We start from the raw sequence: 17,439 nt of genomic DNA on the forward strand, positions 1-17,439 counted from the left end.
TTGAACTATCACCACCATATAAATGAACGAGAGACGGCGCTGGTGATAATAACATCATATTGTCATCACAGAAAGAAGAAAAATCCGAAAAAAAACTACATCTTCCAAAAACAACCCTGATAGCCATGCCAAAGATATGCGGAGGGAAACAAGAAACTGCACATGGGATGAAAAGACCATCAATGAGAATAAGATAAACCGCCAGAGAGAAAAACGAAAGACAAATGGAAAAGATGAAAAAACAAACGACAAGAGTAAATGCTTGACAACAGAAAACAACAAGGGAAAGATCCCTCAGCCCTCAAAAAAGGCGGATGATGAGTCGGAAAAGTATACACTAAGAAAAGAAAAAGAACTCAAGAAAACAAAAGAGAAAAAAGAAGCAAAAGAACGCCCAGCATCAAGTAATAGCCGAGCTTTGTCTTCACCCTTTCAAAACAAAAAGGGCAGGATAGGATAAAACATGTGGTGCGGGTATAACCACGAGAAAAACAGGAAAAGGGTATGAAGATTAGAAAGCAAAATAGCAGAGGCATATGTGTCATTAGACAGAAAAGGAAAAAGAAATCAAGCGCCGTAAACCCCATTCAGGTCCATGCCCTAGCCATCATCATCATGGCAGTCCATTGACCTGAGCCATTTCAGAGGACGGCTCTGATACTGCTGACCCAGTGCCCTCGAGAGGGCCACCAGCCAGCCCGTTAAGCACAGGCAGCTCAGCATTTGTAGGCGCATCGGCTAGATGAACCAGGTGGTCGAGGCCCTGTTCCTTGCACAGCTTTACGTAATCGGGCTCATAAGGAAAGACCTGCGTGATGCCGAAGCGGCGAGGCACGCGATTAGCATCAGGAAAGGGCGTACGGGATACGGCACTGAGTCCCGGGAGATTCTCTCTGACAAATTCTCCGTTAACAAAGTACTTGCGCCGTGGCGCAAAGCCAAGGTACTTTTCAATATCTGGGTCCTTTCGCCATTTCTGGCCCGACCACAGGACTTGTAATTGGTCTTCGGTTTCAGGGAGTTCGCGGTACTCGACGACGAGACGAACGTTGCGAATATGAGGCATCGTGGGGATAACAAAGAGGAGATCGGAGAGCTGCAATAAGTTGCTTGTTAGTGATGTGTAATATTTTCTAGGATGTGCAAATATTGAATCGATAGATAGCACTTTGATTTGCATTAAAACATACCTTGACAAAGAACATGTCCATTTCAAAGAACCGTGCCATAGCCTCGTTGCGCAGACGTTCAAGAGTGTTGTGGTCCATGAGGTTGGGATCATTCGGGTGGCCGTAGTAGTCTGCAAGTTGAACACCGATTTCGTAGTATCGAGGTGACGTCAAAGCATAGCGATCGTTTTCCACACGCCAAATCATAGTCTTGGCGATACGCGTTGCTGCAATACGCTGCCATCCTGTATCTATAGTGTCCATGCTGGTTAGCATCCTGACCTGTCACTCACTACTCATCTAGAAATAATAATAGGCCGGGCTTAACTTACATCTTGACAGTGTCAGGTCTTTCTCGCCAAGCAGGAGAGCGGCTTGCGTGTTGAGAACCCACTGCTCGCGACCTTCGGGTGTTCCATCCAGACTTGTATCAAGCGTGTCCCAACGAACGCCTTGCATCTGGTGGAACTTGTCAGCCACAGCCGTCTGACGGGGGTTCGGGCACATCTCGAACCAGCGCAACAGAGCTGGCAGACCCGCAATACGCGCCTTCTCCTGCTCCTCATGAATTCGCCTTTGTTCAGCTTCCTTGGCTGCTCGGCGCTCTTCTTCACGGCGGCGGCGAGCTTCGGCGGCTTCACGTTCCAGCTGCTCCTTACGAAGGCGGTCCTCTTCTTCGCGTTGTAGACGTTCCTCTTCGGCTTTACGGCGCTCTTCTTCGGCTTTACGCTTGGCCTCTGCCTCCTCACGTAGACGGCGTTCCTCTTCGAGACGGCGGATACGTTCTCTTTCACGCCTCTCTTCCTCTTCCTTGCGCTTACGCTCCTCATCCCGTTTGCGTTTCTCCTCCTTGAGGCGTGCCTCTTCAGCAAGACGCTTCTCCTCTTCGGCCTTCTTGCGTTGCTCTTCAGCAATGCGCTCAAGCTCGAGCTCACGTTCACGGCGGATGCGCGCTTCTTCTTCCTGGCGCTTCTTCTCGGCCTCTTCACGCTTCCTCTCGGCCTCTTCGCGCTCTTTCTTCTCACGGGCCTCAGCAGCAAGACGCTCCTGTTCCTCGGCTTCTTCCTTCTCACGACGTCGCCGCTCTTTTTCCCTTTCTCTCTCCCTTTCCCGCTCCTTTTCTCTTTCCCTCTCGCGCTCCTTCTGCTCAGCAGCGCGTTTCTTAGCAGCTTCAGCTTCGGCAGCGGCTGCCGCATCCTCTTCGATGCGGCGTTTTTCTTCGGCCCTGGCACGACGCTCGTCTTGCCGTTTCTTCTCTTCTATGGCTTCACGCTTGATAGCTTTAGATTCATCTGATTCAGCAGCAGCAGCAGCAGCAGCAGCAGTCAAGCGACGCTTCCTTTCCTGATCATCAGACTTTGACTCCTTGTCCTTGCGTGCACGAGCTCCTTCACTAGAGGGAGCGTCCTTCATCTCCACATCACTATCATGGACAGCAGATGATGCCTTGACAATGGGACGATCACTAGACTTGGCAGATACAGCAAGCTTTTTTGCTTTGAGAGCATCCTTAAGGGTCGCCCTTGCAGGGTCGCGGATGATACTAGAATCGCGTTCACGGCCTTCTTTTGTAGGCTTCAAAGTCTTAGTACCCATACTTGACTCACGCGAGAGAATGCCGGTTTTGATAGGTCGTGGCCCGTGGTCGTCATCTCCGGAAGCATTCCCAGCTTCAGCCTTTTCCCGTTCAAGCTTTTCTAGCTTCTTCCGGCGCTGCTCTTGGCGTTGCTCCTTGGTCAGCTCACCGTCAACAAGTCGACGACGCTTGATATTCGGTGTTTCGGACTCATCCTTATCTGCCCCACTACGGCGAGGGGGTGATGTACTAGACCGATGCCGTTTACCAGTAGAGACTGAGTCGCCAGGGGTTTCGTCGCGTTTGAGGGCCTTGGTTCGGTCATGATACTTTTCGGAAGGAACTTCGGTTTTTATAGGGCGAGCTGGAGTGTGGTCGTCGCGATCACGGGGGCTTGATGGCTGTAGATTCATAGAAGACGCGTTGGATGCCATGCTAGCTCGTCGATTCTTTTCTTGCTCAGCCGTCAAGTCGCCTTTTGACATGAGTTTTCGGCGTGGTTTAGCGGCCTCGCCCTCCGAGGACGCGGCCGCGTCGGCCTCCACACTGCGCTTGACCTTTTTCTTCTGAATGGCAGGTGACATTTCACGATCAGAAAGGAGATTAGATTTGGAATCGCCATCACGATCTTTATCCTTCTTTTTAGCTTTGAGGACAGAGCTAGTAGAAAGAAGAGACCGCTTAGCTGTTGGAAGGTCATCGCTTTGGTCAGCTGACGGAGCACGTTTCTTCTCCTTAAGCTCGCCAATCTTTTTCAACTCGCGTGACTCCCGTTCCTCCTCTCTAGATTCTCTGTCACGATCTCGAGAGTCTTGGTCTCTGGGCAATGTAGTCTTGACGACAGTCTTCTTTTTAACCAGCTCAGGATCTCGGGGGGTGGGGCTAGTGGCACGCTTGACAGAAAGCTTAGAAGGCGCAGCAACATCTCGTTCTCGATCGGCAGACAAAGGCGCAGGTTCTCTTTGTTTGCCCTTTTCTTTGTCACGATACTCCCTATCACGAGGCTGCCGGCTGACTTCTTGATCTTGGTCAGCGAGCAGGTGGCGGTGAGCACGCTCTCGCTCTACATGCTTGGCTTTTTCGGGGTGCTTACGACAGTAATCGTCATAGGCCTTCTTCAAAAGCTCTTCCTCTTCTTTCCAATTAACACCCTTACGCTCGCGTGCCAGCTCGGCGTAAGTCATTCCTTTATAACAGCGAGTAGGGTCGAAATTGGCTTGATCCAGCAATAGCTTCATCACCTTGATGTTCTCTTGGCCAATGGCAGCAAGGATCGGTGTCGCAGTGTCGGGAGAGCCTGTCTTTATCGCTAAAGGGTCAGGACTGGCATTTCCCAGGGCAAGCAAAAGTTCCATGACAACCTCATGACCACCGCGAGCAGCAGCTGTCATAGCCTCCGGGTAGTTAAACTCGGCGCCAACCTGAAGTAAATGGGTAACGGTTTCATGATCACCTTTGCCACATGCAGCCCTAAGCGTTTTATCATCCACGTTCATATACAGCAGATGATTGCTAGTCTTAGTAGCGCGGGCAGTGCCCGCACGACGATGACTAGAAGTAGACGGGCCGAAGATGGTAGTAGCATTTGGACTGTCTGGGGCACGAGAGCTGCGTGAATGATCTATGTCAATGCCAGAAGCATCTTCAGTTATATCGGCGGTGGTATCGTCCAGTTCACGTAAGCCTTCCGAGGGATGTCGGAAAGTAGCTTTTGCCTTTTCAAGAAGAGACCGGATTTCGGCGCCATTTTCTAGATCGGGAGTAACCCTGGCGAGTGGCTCCTCGCCTCGACAATTTGGCTTTCGTGGGTTGACACCCGCCTCGAGTAGAAGGCGCACAACGCCGACGTGTCCATTATCCACAGCATCAAGAAGCGGAGTTTCCTTGTCGTAGTTGATACAGTGCCGGTTGCACCCAGCCTGTAATAACAAATCGACAATGTCTTCAGAGCCGTGAAGTGCGGCAATTTGTAAAGGCGTGTTTCCAGCGTAGTCGGCAACATTAAGGTCTTCAGGACGCTCAGCTAACCGTTGCTTTGCAATTTCATATTCACCCTTAGCACAAGCGCGAGCTAAAAGAGTTTGACCGTGTGCATCAAGATGCTTTTTACTTGGACCTTTTCCAGCGGGCGAATCAATACGCTCATTAACGCCACGAGACATAAACGTTGAGCCTTTCCCGGGCCGAGGACTACCACTTGATGAAGAATCGTCAGAATCATAAGCATGTAGCTGCGTTGATAATAACCCAGGGACTGGGCCTGAAGAAGGAGTTGACGCCAATGTCGATGTAGGTGCTGGTGTCTTTTTCTTCTTTGTGTTCGCTACTCCGTTTGTCGATAAGCTACGTCGATGTGCAGGAGTAGGTTTTGAATGTGGTGACAACGAGCGGGGAGTTGCGGCTGGTGATTTTGATGAAGATTTCGAGATTTGCGTGTCTGATTTCAGTGGTCTATTGTTGCCGGCGTCTTTTGAATTTCGGAGGGGTTGAGTAGAAGAGTGTGCAGGATCTGAAGGCTTTGAGCGTCGTGGTTTTATCTCGCCCTCTTCATCTGATTCAACTTTAGGAACTTTGCGCTTGAGCAATTTATCAGAAGTTGTTGTGGAAGTAGAAAGATTTGTAGGCTTATCCCGGTCCTTGGGGGGGGCATGGGACTTGCCATGCTGGTCTGGTTCAGAATCAGAAGCGCCATGGCCACCCAAGTTGATCATTCCAGTTAGAGGAGGAGCGTTGGATTGTCGGCGACGTTTTAATGGTGGTGGGGAGCCAGATGACGGATTACCAGCTGTAAGATGGGATGATGAAGATCCGTTGTTGCGCACAAGGCTCGATTGCTTATCAGCCCGTTTTACTTTTTTGTGAGCTAATACTCCAGATAGAATCCCACGGCTGGGTGGGTCTGGGGCAGACGTAGAGACTGTATTTGAAGAGACAGTAGCACCGCTATTACCAGATCCATTCGTCGAGGATAGCGTGTTGGTAGACGCTGACGCTGATGAGTTCGGTGGTTGGTTTATAGAAGAGGTGGATTTGAAGAGCTTTAGTGACGGCGTGGAGACTGAGGCCGGAGATTCTGATGAGCCGGCAGCATCATCTATTTCGCGTTCGTGTTTGACCTTGCGAGCTTTGGAGGGTGAATAGCCGTCTTTGCCAGGAAGAACGATGGTTTCAGCATTCGAAACATCACTGGTAGCTGTGTCGTCATCGCGGTCTTTTTCTCGATCTTGATCTCGATCACGGTCACGGTCACGGTCACGATCTCTGACGGTGGTTGCAGAAGTGGTCGACCGGTCTCGTTCACGGCCTCTTTCTCTTTCCCGTCCTCGTTCCCGTTCACGGTCGCCCAGGTCTCGGTCACGATGGTCAAAATGGCGATTAGAGTCTTTTCCAGGAGATGGCCTTATAGACTTGATATAACGTAGGTCGTCGCTTGTTCGCCGTCCTAAATCGGACCTACTAGGGCTATTAGGTGAGTCCCGCTTGGATTTGGAAGCAGAATACGTATCCATGGTACCGTCTAGTAAGGAGAATAATGATCGACTTGAACCATCCTCGGAGAGGACAATACGCAATGGATTCGAAAGATGGTCGGTTTGAAAATCCGTACGGGAATAGGGGTTAATAGCCGGTTTGCGCAGATTTAGATTGCCTGGAAGATAGAAATAACAGGCAAGTAGTTGGGGCTTGACTAGTGGAGAGGATATTAGCAGCAGCAGAGGATGGGGGTATATCAGCTGACTTGGTACGCCTTGTCTTCTCCTTTGGACGGAAAGGGCGTTTAAAGCGATAGTATTTATTGCTTTAGGAACAATAGACGAGGAATTTAGACGAGCAAGAGCAAAGAAACAGAAAGCATAGGGTGTATGGGGATGTATAGATACACAAGTAGAGGGGGATAAGATGGCGCAAGCAGTCAGGAAGGCGATGGCAAAAGGCGATGACTTACTCGTCGGGATTTAAGGGCTCAGGTGTCTGGAGATAGATGGGCGATGAGGCGCTGACTCCTTGCTAAAACGGCTCGCAAAAGAACGACAAGCTTCGGTGGTTATAGGGAGTCAAAAAGCGACGACTGTATGCTTGAGGGATGGAAATAGCAAGCGAGTAGCGTCGTCAAGTCAAATCAGATACTGGACAAAAGGATTTTCTCGTCGTCGTTTCGGATGCGAATAACAGGAATAATACGAAAAAAGAAAAAAAGAACTGTAGCGGATAAAGCCCAAGTCACGATTGGCAATATGTAATTCCAGGAAATTTCAAGTGCACGTCTCAGGGACTCATCGACAAGAAAAGAATCCAACTGAGAGGCGTGAAAGATACTCGAATATAGAATAAAGAGGTCGTCGTTGTCGCCGGCTATTGAAGACTGATGGTAAGAAAAAATGAGCGGCGCGCTCGATGATTTCAGGACGAAGGAAAAAAGGGAAGAAGAAAAGAGGTCGACGAGAACAAAATCAGAGCAAACTCGAGCCAACGATGATAAATAAAATGAAGGGGAGAAAACTACAACTAGGAGGAAAAGAAAGAAAGAACAGAAGAGCAGACAAGAAAGACCGAGGCCAGCAGGGCCAGCGCTTCTAGCCTACAAGGACAGGCTTGAGAGCCTAAGGACTTCAGGGCTTCCGTGCCGCAAGGCTGCTAGCCTATGACCTAGTCCAAGCTTTTGTTCACTGTATTCTCCACTGTAAATCTGTAGTCTTGGAGTTTCTAGGGTTTACAGCTTTTGATTGGCTGTCGTAAGCTGGGCTTTGTTATTAACCGGATATTAGCCGCGGTCTTGGTCGTTTGCTCTTCTGTCTTCGGGGCAGAGTTTCGCCCGAAACTGGTATTAATTTCTAGTTTCCACAACGTTGCCGATTCCCAGCCTACATGAAAAAAAGCAAAAAAAAAGCGAAATAAAATAGAAAGAAAGAAATGTCAGTTGAAGCAGAAATCCAGTTGCAGTTTTTTTGCTTTTCTTTTTCCTTCCCTACTTCTCCGGTCTAGCTGCATCAGTTCCTTCCCCTCATGCAAGTATTACTCATCGTATCATCAACCCCCCACGCAACTGTGTGAAAAAAAAAAAAAAAAAAAAAAACGCGGCCGCTAAAATCTTCAAGGGAACAAGGCTGTGGCAGTTGTCTAGCTAAACAAGAGCGAATCCCCTCAAAGTCAAAGCGAGTGGCATGGGGAGACGGGGTCCTATCCGGTATAGTACACATAGTATACCCCGACTGCATTGTTTCGCACAAGCAAACATCATGAAGCCCATGGGTCTTGAGCCCTTTCTTATCCATCTTCTTGTCTCATCCATCTCCCTTCCTTGTGCAGCCTAGCTTCTAAGCCAGGGGCAGGGAAACAATCAAGAACAAGACAGGCTGAAGAACGATTATCGAGAACAAAACACATAAAAGATAATGCACGCACGCACCTTCAGAGCCCAAGTCAACTTTCTCCCCTTGTTTTGTCTCTATTCCTTCAGCCTTCTTCTCCATGTCAACGCAGAATAGAGAAACAAGCTTCTGCTGAAATTACATTTTGTTGCGCATGGTTTTCTGGTACCACTGTCGCGTTGCGTTATCTGCCCTTCACCTCCGCCATCCACCCAAATTACCAAAGCCTGAAACTCCCATCAGCACAGCAATAACACGGGGAACATGAGGGAAGATAAAAATACAACAGGGAAAAATTATTGCGCTTACGGCGCGAACTTTCCAACCCAAGACGCGCATTGTTGTCGTGTTCTTTTCTGCAGGGTGGCCATGGCGATTTTTATGGCCAATGTGCTATGTTTCAACGCACTAAAGCCTATAGGGGCGTGCTTTGACTTGTGTAATAGACACGTGACTATATGGCTAAACAAACCCTTAATAATAAAAGAATAACCCTTATAAATGACTACATAAGCTTGCAGCGCATGCAAATATCCGGTTGGACAGTTTGAAAATGAAACAATATGTTGCCAAGACTTATGTAGGTCTATTCGACTACACTTTATAGTAGACGTGTAATTCTAGGTCAAGAATAAGCTAGAGTAGGTAAAATTGAATAGAAGGACTCGGTGCTGTGTAACTAGCAGGACAAGAGATATGCGTCGAGTTTTTATCTTCTATATCGCTGACAAGTGGCATTCTCAAAAACGTGTAGTTGTTCAAAAACAAGAGCCGAAAACCTCAGTCCCGTAGAGAAAACCAAACGAGTTGCTAACTGATTCAATTAGAAAACAAGGGGAATCATGTTCCAGCGCTTGGCGACGCTACCTTTGCCAAATTTACCTTCATACCAGGCTCGGGTGCTCTTCGCCGTAACACCCAGGTTAGCAGCCGTGAAAAATAGCACGCTCAACATTGTCTTGTTGATCGTGAGGCCGTCCGGGGCTATCAGTAGAGTGAAACAGACATAAATCACACACTCGGCAAAGTAATGGGGGCACACAATGTACTGGAACATTCCTGCCGTGGGGAGTGTATACTTTTTCAGACTCGCCAAGTGTCTGTGGCTGTGATTTTGGATGTACGAAGCAGCGAGGAAGATTGATGTAATCAGAGAGATGCGAGAAACAGAAAATGGAGGCGTAGCCTGCTCTGTGCTGAGTAGAGTGCCTATCAGAAAAACAGCTTAGTCGTGCCTTCATTTCAGGGCCAGAGCCGAGGGGGGAAGCAAAAACAAAGTCCAAGTAAATCATCAAACTCACCAGCACCCTCAATCCAAACGCCGATGGTCACGGATGTGTACCATATAAATGTCGAAATCCAGTGAATAGACAACATAAACGAGTTAGGCGACTGTTTAAGCACAAAGAGACACTCATAAAGTCTTCGGAGGCCCTGGAACGACAACATAGCCATTGCGGCTAGAATGTGTTCTAATGGTATGTATCTGGGTTCAGAAGATAGGTGTAGCTCTTTGCTAGCTAGATAGCGCATAATGGAACCCTGTGTATAGTACTGATAGGCCCAGAAGACATTGGCTATAGTCAAGAGCAAGTAGAAGTGCATAAACCAGCTGTGCGGCACTGAGATGAGCATTCCAGTGTAGGAAAAGATGGTTTTCAGAGTAGTAAGTGGAAGGCCAAGCCGCTCTTCGGATTTTTGGTTGTCGGGCTTGGCTTCTTTGGTTGGAGAGGAATCAGTTGTGACTGGCGAAGCGCGGCGAGCACCGTAGCTAAAGAGCTGGTCACGGAAGGCTTGCGGGGCCGCAGTGTTGGCGAGGACTGCAAGCCCAAGTGTGACAGAGATAAGACGGCACCATTCAGATGGAGAAACCTTGCCTAAGAGATCTAGAGACATGTTGGGCGTTTTTGGATGGTTGAATGAAGATTGAAAGATAGAAGGAAGTTGAGGGGGGTTAAGGGCATCAAAATAGATGGTGGTTAGAAGGAGGTTGGGGGACGTGAGGGTATTTAAATATATAGCGAATGGAAGGAAGCTGGACATGAGGGTATCAAAACAGAGTCAGGATGACGCAGCCAAGCATGTAAAAGACAGAGCCTACTAATCATAGATGATGAGAAAACTACATAGATGTCTCCACTTTAGAGTATCATTAGAGCTGGTCTCGGATCAAGTCAGCAGGAAAGTAGTGAAAGGTACAACCAATCACGCCCAAAGATAATAAGTGAGGTCGATCTATATAGCACAAGGCGCTGGTCACCATTGATGTGCACCAAATATTTATACGTATTCATATTAATTAAGGCCACATGTATGTGCGGTCTAGTGTATATTTGATAATAGAAGCTCCTTGGCAAGGACTCTTGTGTAGCCCTCCCCTGGTTAGTGCTCGGCTTACCCACAAAAAAAGCAAGACCGGATGATATACTAAGACCGATACCCAGTTGCAGCTTCCCGTTTCGGTATTCTATTGACTCTAGAATCACAGACAGACTTAGCTGCTGGGAAAATAAGCCATTCTGCGATGTCGGATCCGAAACTAGTAGTTGCTTGCGCCAGTAGCTACAGTATACGGTCAGTCCCTTCCTCGCCGTTTCAGTCACTGATCACAATTGGCAAGAGCCTGAAGATAGCTATTACAAAGCCCTAATACACAATTTTAAATTCATGACATACTAACAGAGGCCAGACCAAGGACTTTATGAATCTCACCAGCGGAATCGAGTCTCCAAAAGGCTACATAGAATACATAGGTTGTTGTCGCCCCCTCCCCCCTCAATTCCTGAGTCTGTCTGTCCAGCTCGCCTCCCTTCTTTCCACCTTGCCCATTGCAGTCCGTAAAGGAGACATCCCCTCTTTGTTTTTACCGGCCCAGTCGACTTGAGCTCCACATCCCGAGCCTAGGCTCAGACCCTCCTACTTGCACGAAACAGACCACATACTCTTGTTGGCTGCTGGACAATGGCTATAGCTGACAGCACTCCGAACTTGACATCATTATGAGACAAGCATCGCACTACACCCCGCAATCATCGGCACGAGCGTTGGCAAAGCTACCGAAGCCGTAGCTGGGACATTTGCCCCCATTCTTGTAACTGTATATCTCAGGCGGCTTACTCTTATTCTCGCTTACCGTGTTTTATTGCAAGTGACCACGAGCATCTGAATCCCACGGCATGTGCTGCCAGACGTTTATCCATATGTGATGTCAGACAGTTAGACACATATGATGTTAGCGCTATGCCAATTGGAGCAGCAAGAACTGCAACGACAATGACCAGGCAAGGTTAAATCAAAGCCGAGCCCCGGGCCGAGCTTGTAGCACGGGTGGCAATTGAGTGCAGCATCCGGCCTTGTTGCAGTTATGATTATGGCTTCATGAGCAGTCATTGTTAGCCTTCTAGCACCAAGAGCCGTGCCCAGAACGTTTAATTATAGCGAGGAGACCAACCCGCGTGGATAATGAAACTCCCAGCAGCTTACAGTTAGTGCAGCTGACCATGTAAGTAGCCTTACTGCCAAAGTCGGGTAGTGTGCTAGGGCAACAGTTACCACGGCCGTACTCATAGACAGAGGGCTCAATGACAGCGGCGAGTTCTATCTCTCTTGTTACTAGTCCCCTTCCATCAATCTACCAAGTCCAGTCGTTCTATGCCCTGGGCATTGTGGCAACTCACCAACATGTCCTTGAGTGTGACCAGGCTTGCCGCATGTTAGGCAGTGTCTAACTCCAATATCTAGCATGGGAAAAAGACAGTGGAGAGTGGAGAGAAAGAAAAGGGGTGGCCTAAAGTGGCCATCGTTCTATATGTAATGATAGAGTATAGTATCTAGAAGAGGTAATTATATCAGGCACTCAGTTTCGTCGCAGTTCCTTAGCCTGGTCTGGTAGATTTTGAACAAATCGCTATTTTACCTCTAGTGGTGGTACGTAGTTGGTATAAGTGTCTGTACCACTAAAAATCTTCTTTTGCATCTGTCCAACCTCCACCAAAAAAGCCTCTCTAAACTCTATATTTCGCGAATTCCCCCCCCCCCTCAAGCCGTCATTGTGAGTGATTAACTGTCACTTTACTTTCTAGGCCCAGGCCGGTCGGTCAATCGCTGCCATCATCGCTGCCATCATCGCTGCCCTTATTAGAGTCATACACCACATGATATATGTCGACTGATACGTTATCTAGTGCTCCCTTCTCTCTCATCGCAAACACCACCGACATGCCATTGCACAGTATTAAAGGAGCTTCAGAAACAAATATGTGAAAAGTATTGTTTTCAGCAGCACTCAAAACGAAAGAAAAACTACATGAGAAGGAGAAGCGAAGGAGGAAAATCAGTAAACCCAACTGAACTTGAACAAGAAGGGGAAGAAATCGAAGGAAAGCCAAGAAAAAAAAAAAAGATAACAAAATAGACCAGCAAAGCAAAAGTTGAAAAATAAATAACCATTGACAAAATGATGAACGCATTACTTTTCCGAGTTATCCAGTTATTTTTCTACCCGTCATCAACGTCATCAACTTTCCCTTTCAACAAACAGAGAGAAAAAGACAAAAAAAATAAAGAACAAATGCATGCGTAAGAAAAACGACAGAGAGGGCGGAAAGGTAACCAAAGAGGAGTAATGAAGAAAGAGGAAAGGATGGGATATGGAAATCCTGGACATCGGGAGACGACGAGACAGAAGGCAGCAGAATGCCATCATAGTCCAAGCAAACCGCCTATTCGTGTTTTTTCTTTCCATCATGCAAATGAGGCCGCTACCATATTTGTTTCCTCTACTTCACCCAGCGGAAACCCCCAAGCTGGCACAAATAAGGATGTGGAGGAAACAGAATGAGAAAGAGAAAATCGAAAAACTGTCGAGGAAAACGAAACACAGCGTTAATGCTAGAAAAATATAGAAAGAAGAAAAAGTATCAACCCAATTTGCCAGTCTTACTGGCCGCCAGCCTCACGTCTCCGTGAAGGCACCCACTTGCCAGGACCACCAGACTGTAGCGGTTTCACGTCGTCGCTAGGATTAGCAGAGCCAGTTGGGCGGCCAGAGCCCTCGCGAGACAAAGGAGCGCCACCGCGAGGACCACCGCGTGCGGAGCTAGAAGACCAGGGTTCGCTAGAGTCCTTGGCCCGTCGTGTGTTGTTTGCAGCATCCGAGCCACGAGGTTCACCGACAGTGCGGGGCTGCAGGTTAAGGCGGGGGCGGCCAGATGATGAAGACTCTTCACGGGATTCGGCGCTAGGGCGTAGAGGCATGCGGCGATCGCTGGGTGGGGCATCAGATGTGGCAGAAGCAGCCTTGTTGGCTTCCCGGTCACGCCAGCTACCTCCGGGAGCGTTAGTCCGGGCCAACAAGGGGATACCAGGTCTCCGTCCGTCAACGGGAGAAGCAGTGTCAGCAGCAGCCTGTCTACGGCGGGCCATTGCCTCATCCTCGCGACGTTGCTGCATGGCAGCCTTCTCAGCCATCTCCTCACGCTCACGAATACGCTGTTCCTTGAGACGCTGCATCTCCTCACGCTCGGCAGCAGCACGGCGCTCACGCTCTTCCTTCTCGCGAGCAGCCTTCTCCTCAGCTTCACGCAGCTCACGTTCCTTTTGCTCGCGCTCGCGCTTCTCACGCAACTTCTTCTCACGGAACTCCTTCTTGCGGTTGGTAATCTGGCGCTCGAGCTCACGCTCAGCATCGCGACGGCGACGCTCAAACTCATCGCGGCGCTTCTCATGTAGAGATGAGCGGAACTCCTCATAGTAAGGCATAATGCGGCTGAGACGATGCTTCAGCTCAACATTGAGCTTGTGCTTCTCCTCGGCCTCGGCCAGCGTCTGAGCCTTGAAACGCTCATATGCCTCTACATCGCGCTTGATCTGCACCTCGTAATCAGCAGGCAGCTTTTTTGCCTCCATCTTACGGAAAGCACGCTCCAGATGATCCAGGCGCTTGGCGGTGACACGCATTTTCTGGCCGATGTCGTTCTTTTCACGCTCGAGCTGAGCAAGCTTGAGTCTGCGGATATCATTGCTGTCAACGTTCTCCAAGTCGCCAAGCTCCTCAAGAGCCTCGGGCGCAATGTTGAGGTCAGCGAGCTGCTTCTGCACCTCCTCACGGCGGACACGATCACGCTCGGCCTTCAGGCGGCGCTCCTCACGCTCTCTCTGTTCATTGGCCAAGCGGCGGGCCTCGGCTTCTTGCAGCTGTTGCTCAAGCATGCGCTTCTGGGTGGCAGCCTCTTTCTCCTTCTTAGCCTGCTGCTCAAAGGCTGCGTCATTCCGCTTCTGGATGACATCACGGCGAGCGAGAACCTGAAGGTGCTCAGCCTCAGCACCCTCACGGGCACGCTTCAGAGCAGCCTCGCGGGCATTGATGCGGGCTTGGCTGAACTCGGGATCGATGTAGTAGCAAGTAGTGTACAGAGATTTGGCCAGGCGAGTGAGTTGAGAGCGGATGATATCAGAAGGTGTGCTCTGCAGACGCTGAATGGAGCCCTCAGCCTCAGCGGAGCCAGCGGCAGAGCCGGAGTGAGTGGCCTTGACAGACGAGAAGACATCATTGTCAAAGCTCAAAACTCCAGTAGCATGATTCATGCGGATTGCCAAATCACCCTTCTTGTTTCCATTCATGATAAACTTCTCAATGGTTGCACGGGTAACTTGATACGGCTCAGGGAAGTTGGCCAGCTTCTGGACAAATTCCAGATCCACAGTGTCATAGACCTGAGATAACTGCTGGAACAGGCGGGTCAGGATAACCTGTTGAAGGGGCTGGATGTACTTGGCCATCTCTTCATCTTCACCAATCTTGCTCAGAATGGGAGAAATCTTCTTGCAAATTGACAGAGGGTGGAAGTCAACCTCAAGGATGTTGTACAGTTCGCGGATCTCGGGAAGAGCACGCTTAAGCATAGACTTAGACATGGCATCACGGAACAGGGCAGCACGGGTGGGTGCCTGAGCCATGCCCAAAAGGTGAGTCAGGCGCGAGTTCTTGTTTTTCTTAGCCTCATCAAAGTCAACCATAGCACCACGAGATCTGGTGGTGCTGATGACAGGGATAGCAAGAGCAGACAGCAGGACAAACGAAGCAGCACGCTGGATATCAGACTCGCCAACCGGGGGGTTGTCAGCCTTCTTGCCCTGACCAATGGACACAACAATAGAGGACTGGCGAAGAAGGGAGAAGTAGCGTGACCAGGCGGCAGCATGGAACAGGTAATTCTCGCCAACGAGGAAGATACGGGTGAGCTTTTCATAGTAGTTTGCCATCATGATGTTCTTGGGAGGGCGCTTGCTCAGGTTAAGCAGAGTGTGAATGTCCTCGACGGAACGGAAAGCCTCCTGCCACAGCTCGAGTTCAACGGCAACATTGAGCTGCTGGAAGCGGGTCTCAAGGTGACGCTGCAGGGTCTCGGGGTCATTCAGGTTAATAGCATGCATTTGAGACGAGTACTTGGCAGCGGTCTGGACGTGGTTACGGAGAAGCTCGCAAAGACGACGGAACTCAGTCTTGCGGCTGTACTTAAGGCAGAAATCAAAGGCCTGGGCGGCAGTGCTCTGGTAAAGGGTCTCCAGACGGGCATTGTTGCGGAGAATATCCAGAACAGTGCGGTACGCCTCCCACAGGAATTTGAGCCAAGGGGTCACGATGGCACGATCCGTACGGTCACGAGACTGCTCTCCGGAGACAGTGGCAAGCAAAATAGACTCGGGGGTCTCACTAGCCTCAAGATCATCGATGTTGGCCTCGCCAGAGGTAGCAGTGTTGGCATCGATTGACAGCTGAATTTCGTCGGCCTTGGCCTGAGCCGAGGTGACCTTGGCAACAGCCAACTCGATGAAACGCTTCAGAACAAGCTAAATGGGAGGGGAGATGGAGCATTAGCTAAAGGGACAAATGTGTGTGGGGGAGGCAGAAGGCAGCCAAGGTTGTTTTCCTTTTTTTTCAGATAGAAATCAGATAAGGCAAGGTCCAGTGTATGAACTTACCTCAATGGTAGCAATATTGGTGTTCTGGGACATGTTCTTGTACGAGTACAGGGCGTCCTTGGCGGGCTTGCCCTTCTTCTGTTCAACCGACAAGTCGACTAGCAGAAGCATCACAGGCTCCAGCGAAGCGATAGCAACATTTCTAGAGCGCTTAGAAGTTATGTGCTCATGCAGCAGGGTCAGAGCAGCCGGGGCCTGGTTGACCCCGATCAGCTCTTGAGCCCTCTTCAAGACATTTTCGGGCTTTTGATGCGGCGGAGGCGGCTGTGAATAAGGACAAAGAAAACAATTAGCAGTAGTTCATCAAATACAGAGCTAAAGAAGCATCAACATATGATACAAAAGGGTGACCAGCAATCGGGAAGCGTGCTTGCATAACGTCATGATAATACATGAGCAGGTGGGCGGGGATAGCATCATGATTTGGTGGTGTAGACGAAAGGATGGTGACGATTCAGCGCCACAATAGTGATGATGACGATGGCAACCCCAGGACACCAGCACATGAGCACAAGACATCAGGACCAAGCAGCACTATCAACTAACAGACTCCCAACCAGCCACCATACATAGAGAGGAACACTCACCATGATGGGCAATCCTTTTGTGACCTTTTGGCGAGAACTGTTAAAAGTCGGACCGGCCGATTACAATAAAATCGGGGGCTGAATTGAGCAATCGAATTTCAATCGTCGTCGATATGGGTTCGGTAAAGATACGCAAGTCGTCCTAGCCGTGCAATCGCGATCGTGAAGAAGGGGCTTTCACTTGCTTGGCGGCGATCGGCTGGGCTGAAGGAGGGGGGAATTATTTCGTGGGATATTTTTTTCTTGCAAAGTAAAGAACCAAGAGAAATTTCGTGTGGGCATTTCGTGCCCCACCTTTGCTGGCTGGGCAGGCTTGTTCAGCAAAAGCTTAGCTGGTCCTTGAGTTTTTGCAGCAAATACTTGTGGTCACGTGACTCACAAATGATTATTGGTTTTTCCGGTAATTAGCCATCATTGCATTTAGGCCGATGTCCATTTGCAGGACATTGGAAATATGAGAGTCGTGTTAGTTACAGAACTACAAAAATCATGAATGAGTAAGTAAGAAAATAGTGAGCAAATCCCATTGTAATGGGCAGTATTCCGAGTCCGGTTATTTCACGAACGCAATCATTTCTCGTTGTTGTTGGGCCTCAAGTTAACGAGGGGCGACAAACAGGAAACAAGCAGGTTTTGACGAATATAACTTGTCCAAGACCCGAAATCACGTGCCATTGAAAATTAGGTGCACAATCTTTCTTAGGGCTGAGGGTTATCTATACTCACGTGACTCTCTCTAAGACGAACAAAAATAT

General features: G+C 49.2%; 3 protein-coding genes across 3 annotated transcripts; all 3 read right to left on the reverse strand.

Annotated features, from left to right (window-relative positions):
- Positions 1-613: 613 nt before the first annotated feature.
- On the reverse strand, positions 614-6,254 carry HOO65_040662 (Protein HOS4; the record flags this gene model as incomplete). The annotated part of the gene is made up of 3 exons (XM_071002459.1): positions 614-1,096; positions 1,191-1,420; positions 1,502-6,254. The coding sequence occupies 3 exons, from the start codon at positions 6,252-6,254 to the stop codon at positions 614-616; spliced, it is 5,466 nt and encodes a 1,821-aa protein (XP_070859505.1).
- Positions 6,255-8,937: 2,683 nt separating this feature from the next.
- Positions 8,938-10,010, reverse strand: HOO65_040663 (Steroid 5-alpha-reductase DET2; the record flags this gene model as incomplete). Its single annotated transcript, XM_071002918.1, has 2 exons — positions 8,938-9,323; positions 9,416-10,010. 2 exons carry the CDS (start codon positions 10,008-10,010, stop codon positions 8,938-8,940), a joined length of 981 nt encoding a protein of 326 aa, XP_070859506.1.
- A 3,042-nt stretch (positions 10,011-13,052) lies between these two features.
- On the reverse strand, positions 13,053-16,687 carry HOO65_040664 (Eukaryotic translation initiation factor 3 subunit A; the record flags this gene model as incomplete). Its single annotated transcript, XM_071002515.1, has 3 exons — positions 13,053-15,965; positions 16,098-16,361; positions 16,685-16,687. 3 exons carry the CDS (start codon positions 16,685-16,687, stop codon positions 13,053-13,055), a joined length of 3,180 nt encoding a protein of 1,059 aa, XP_070859507.1.
- Positions 16,688-17,439: the final 752 nt, after the last annotated feature.

Source organism: Ceratocystis lukuohia (genome assembly GCF_044167205.1).
Source record: "Ceratocystis lukuohia strain C4212 chromosome Unknown Supercontig4_pilon, whole genome shotgun sequence".
Lineage (NCBI taxonomy): Eukaryota > Fungi > Ascomycota > Sordariomycetes > Microascales > Ceratocystidaceae > Ceratocystis > Ceratocystis lukuohia.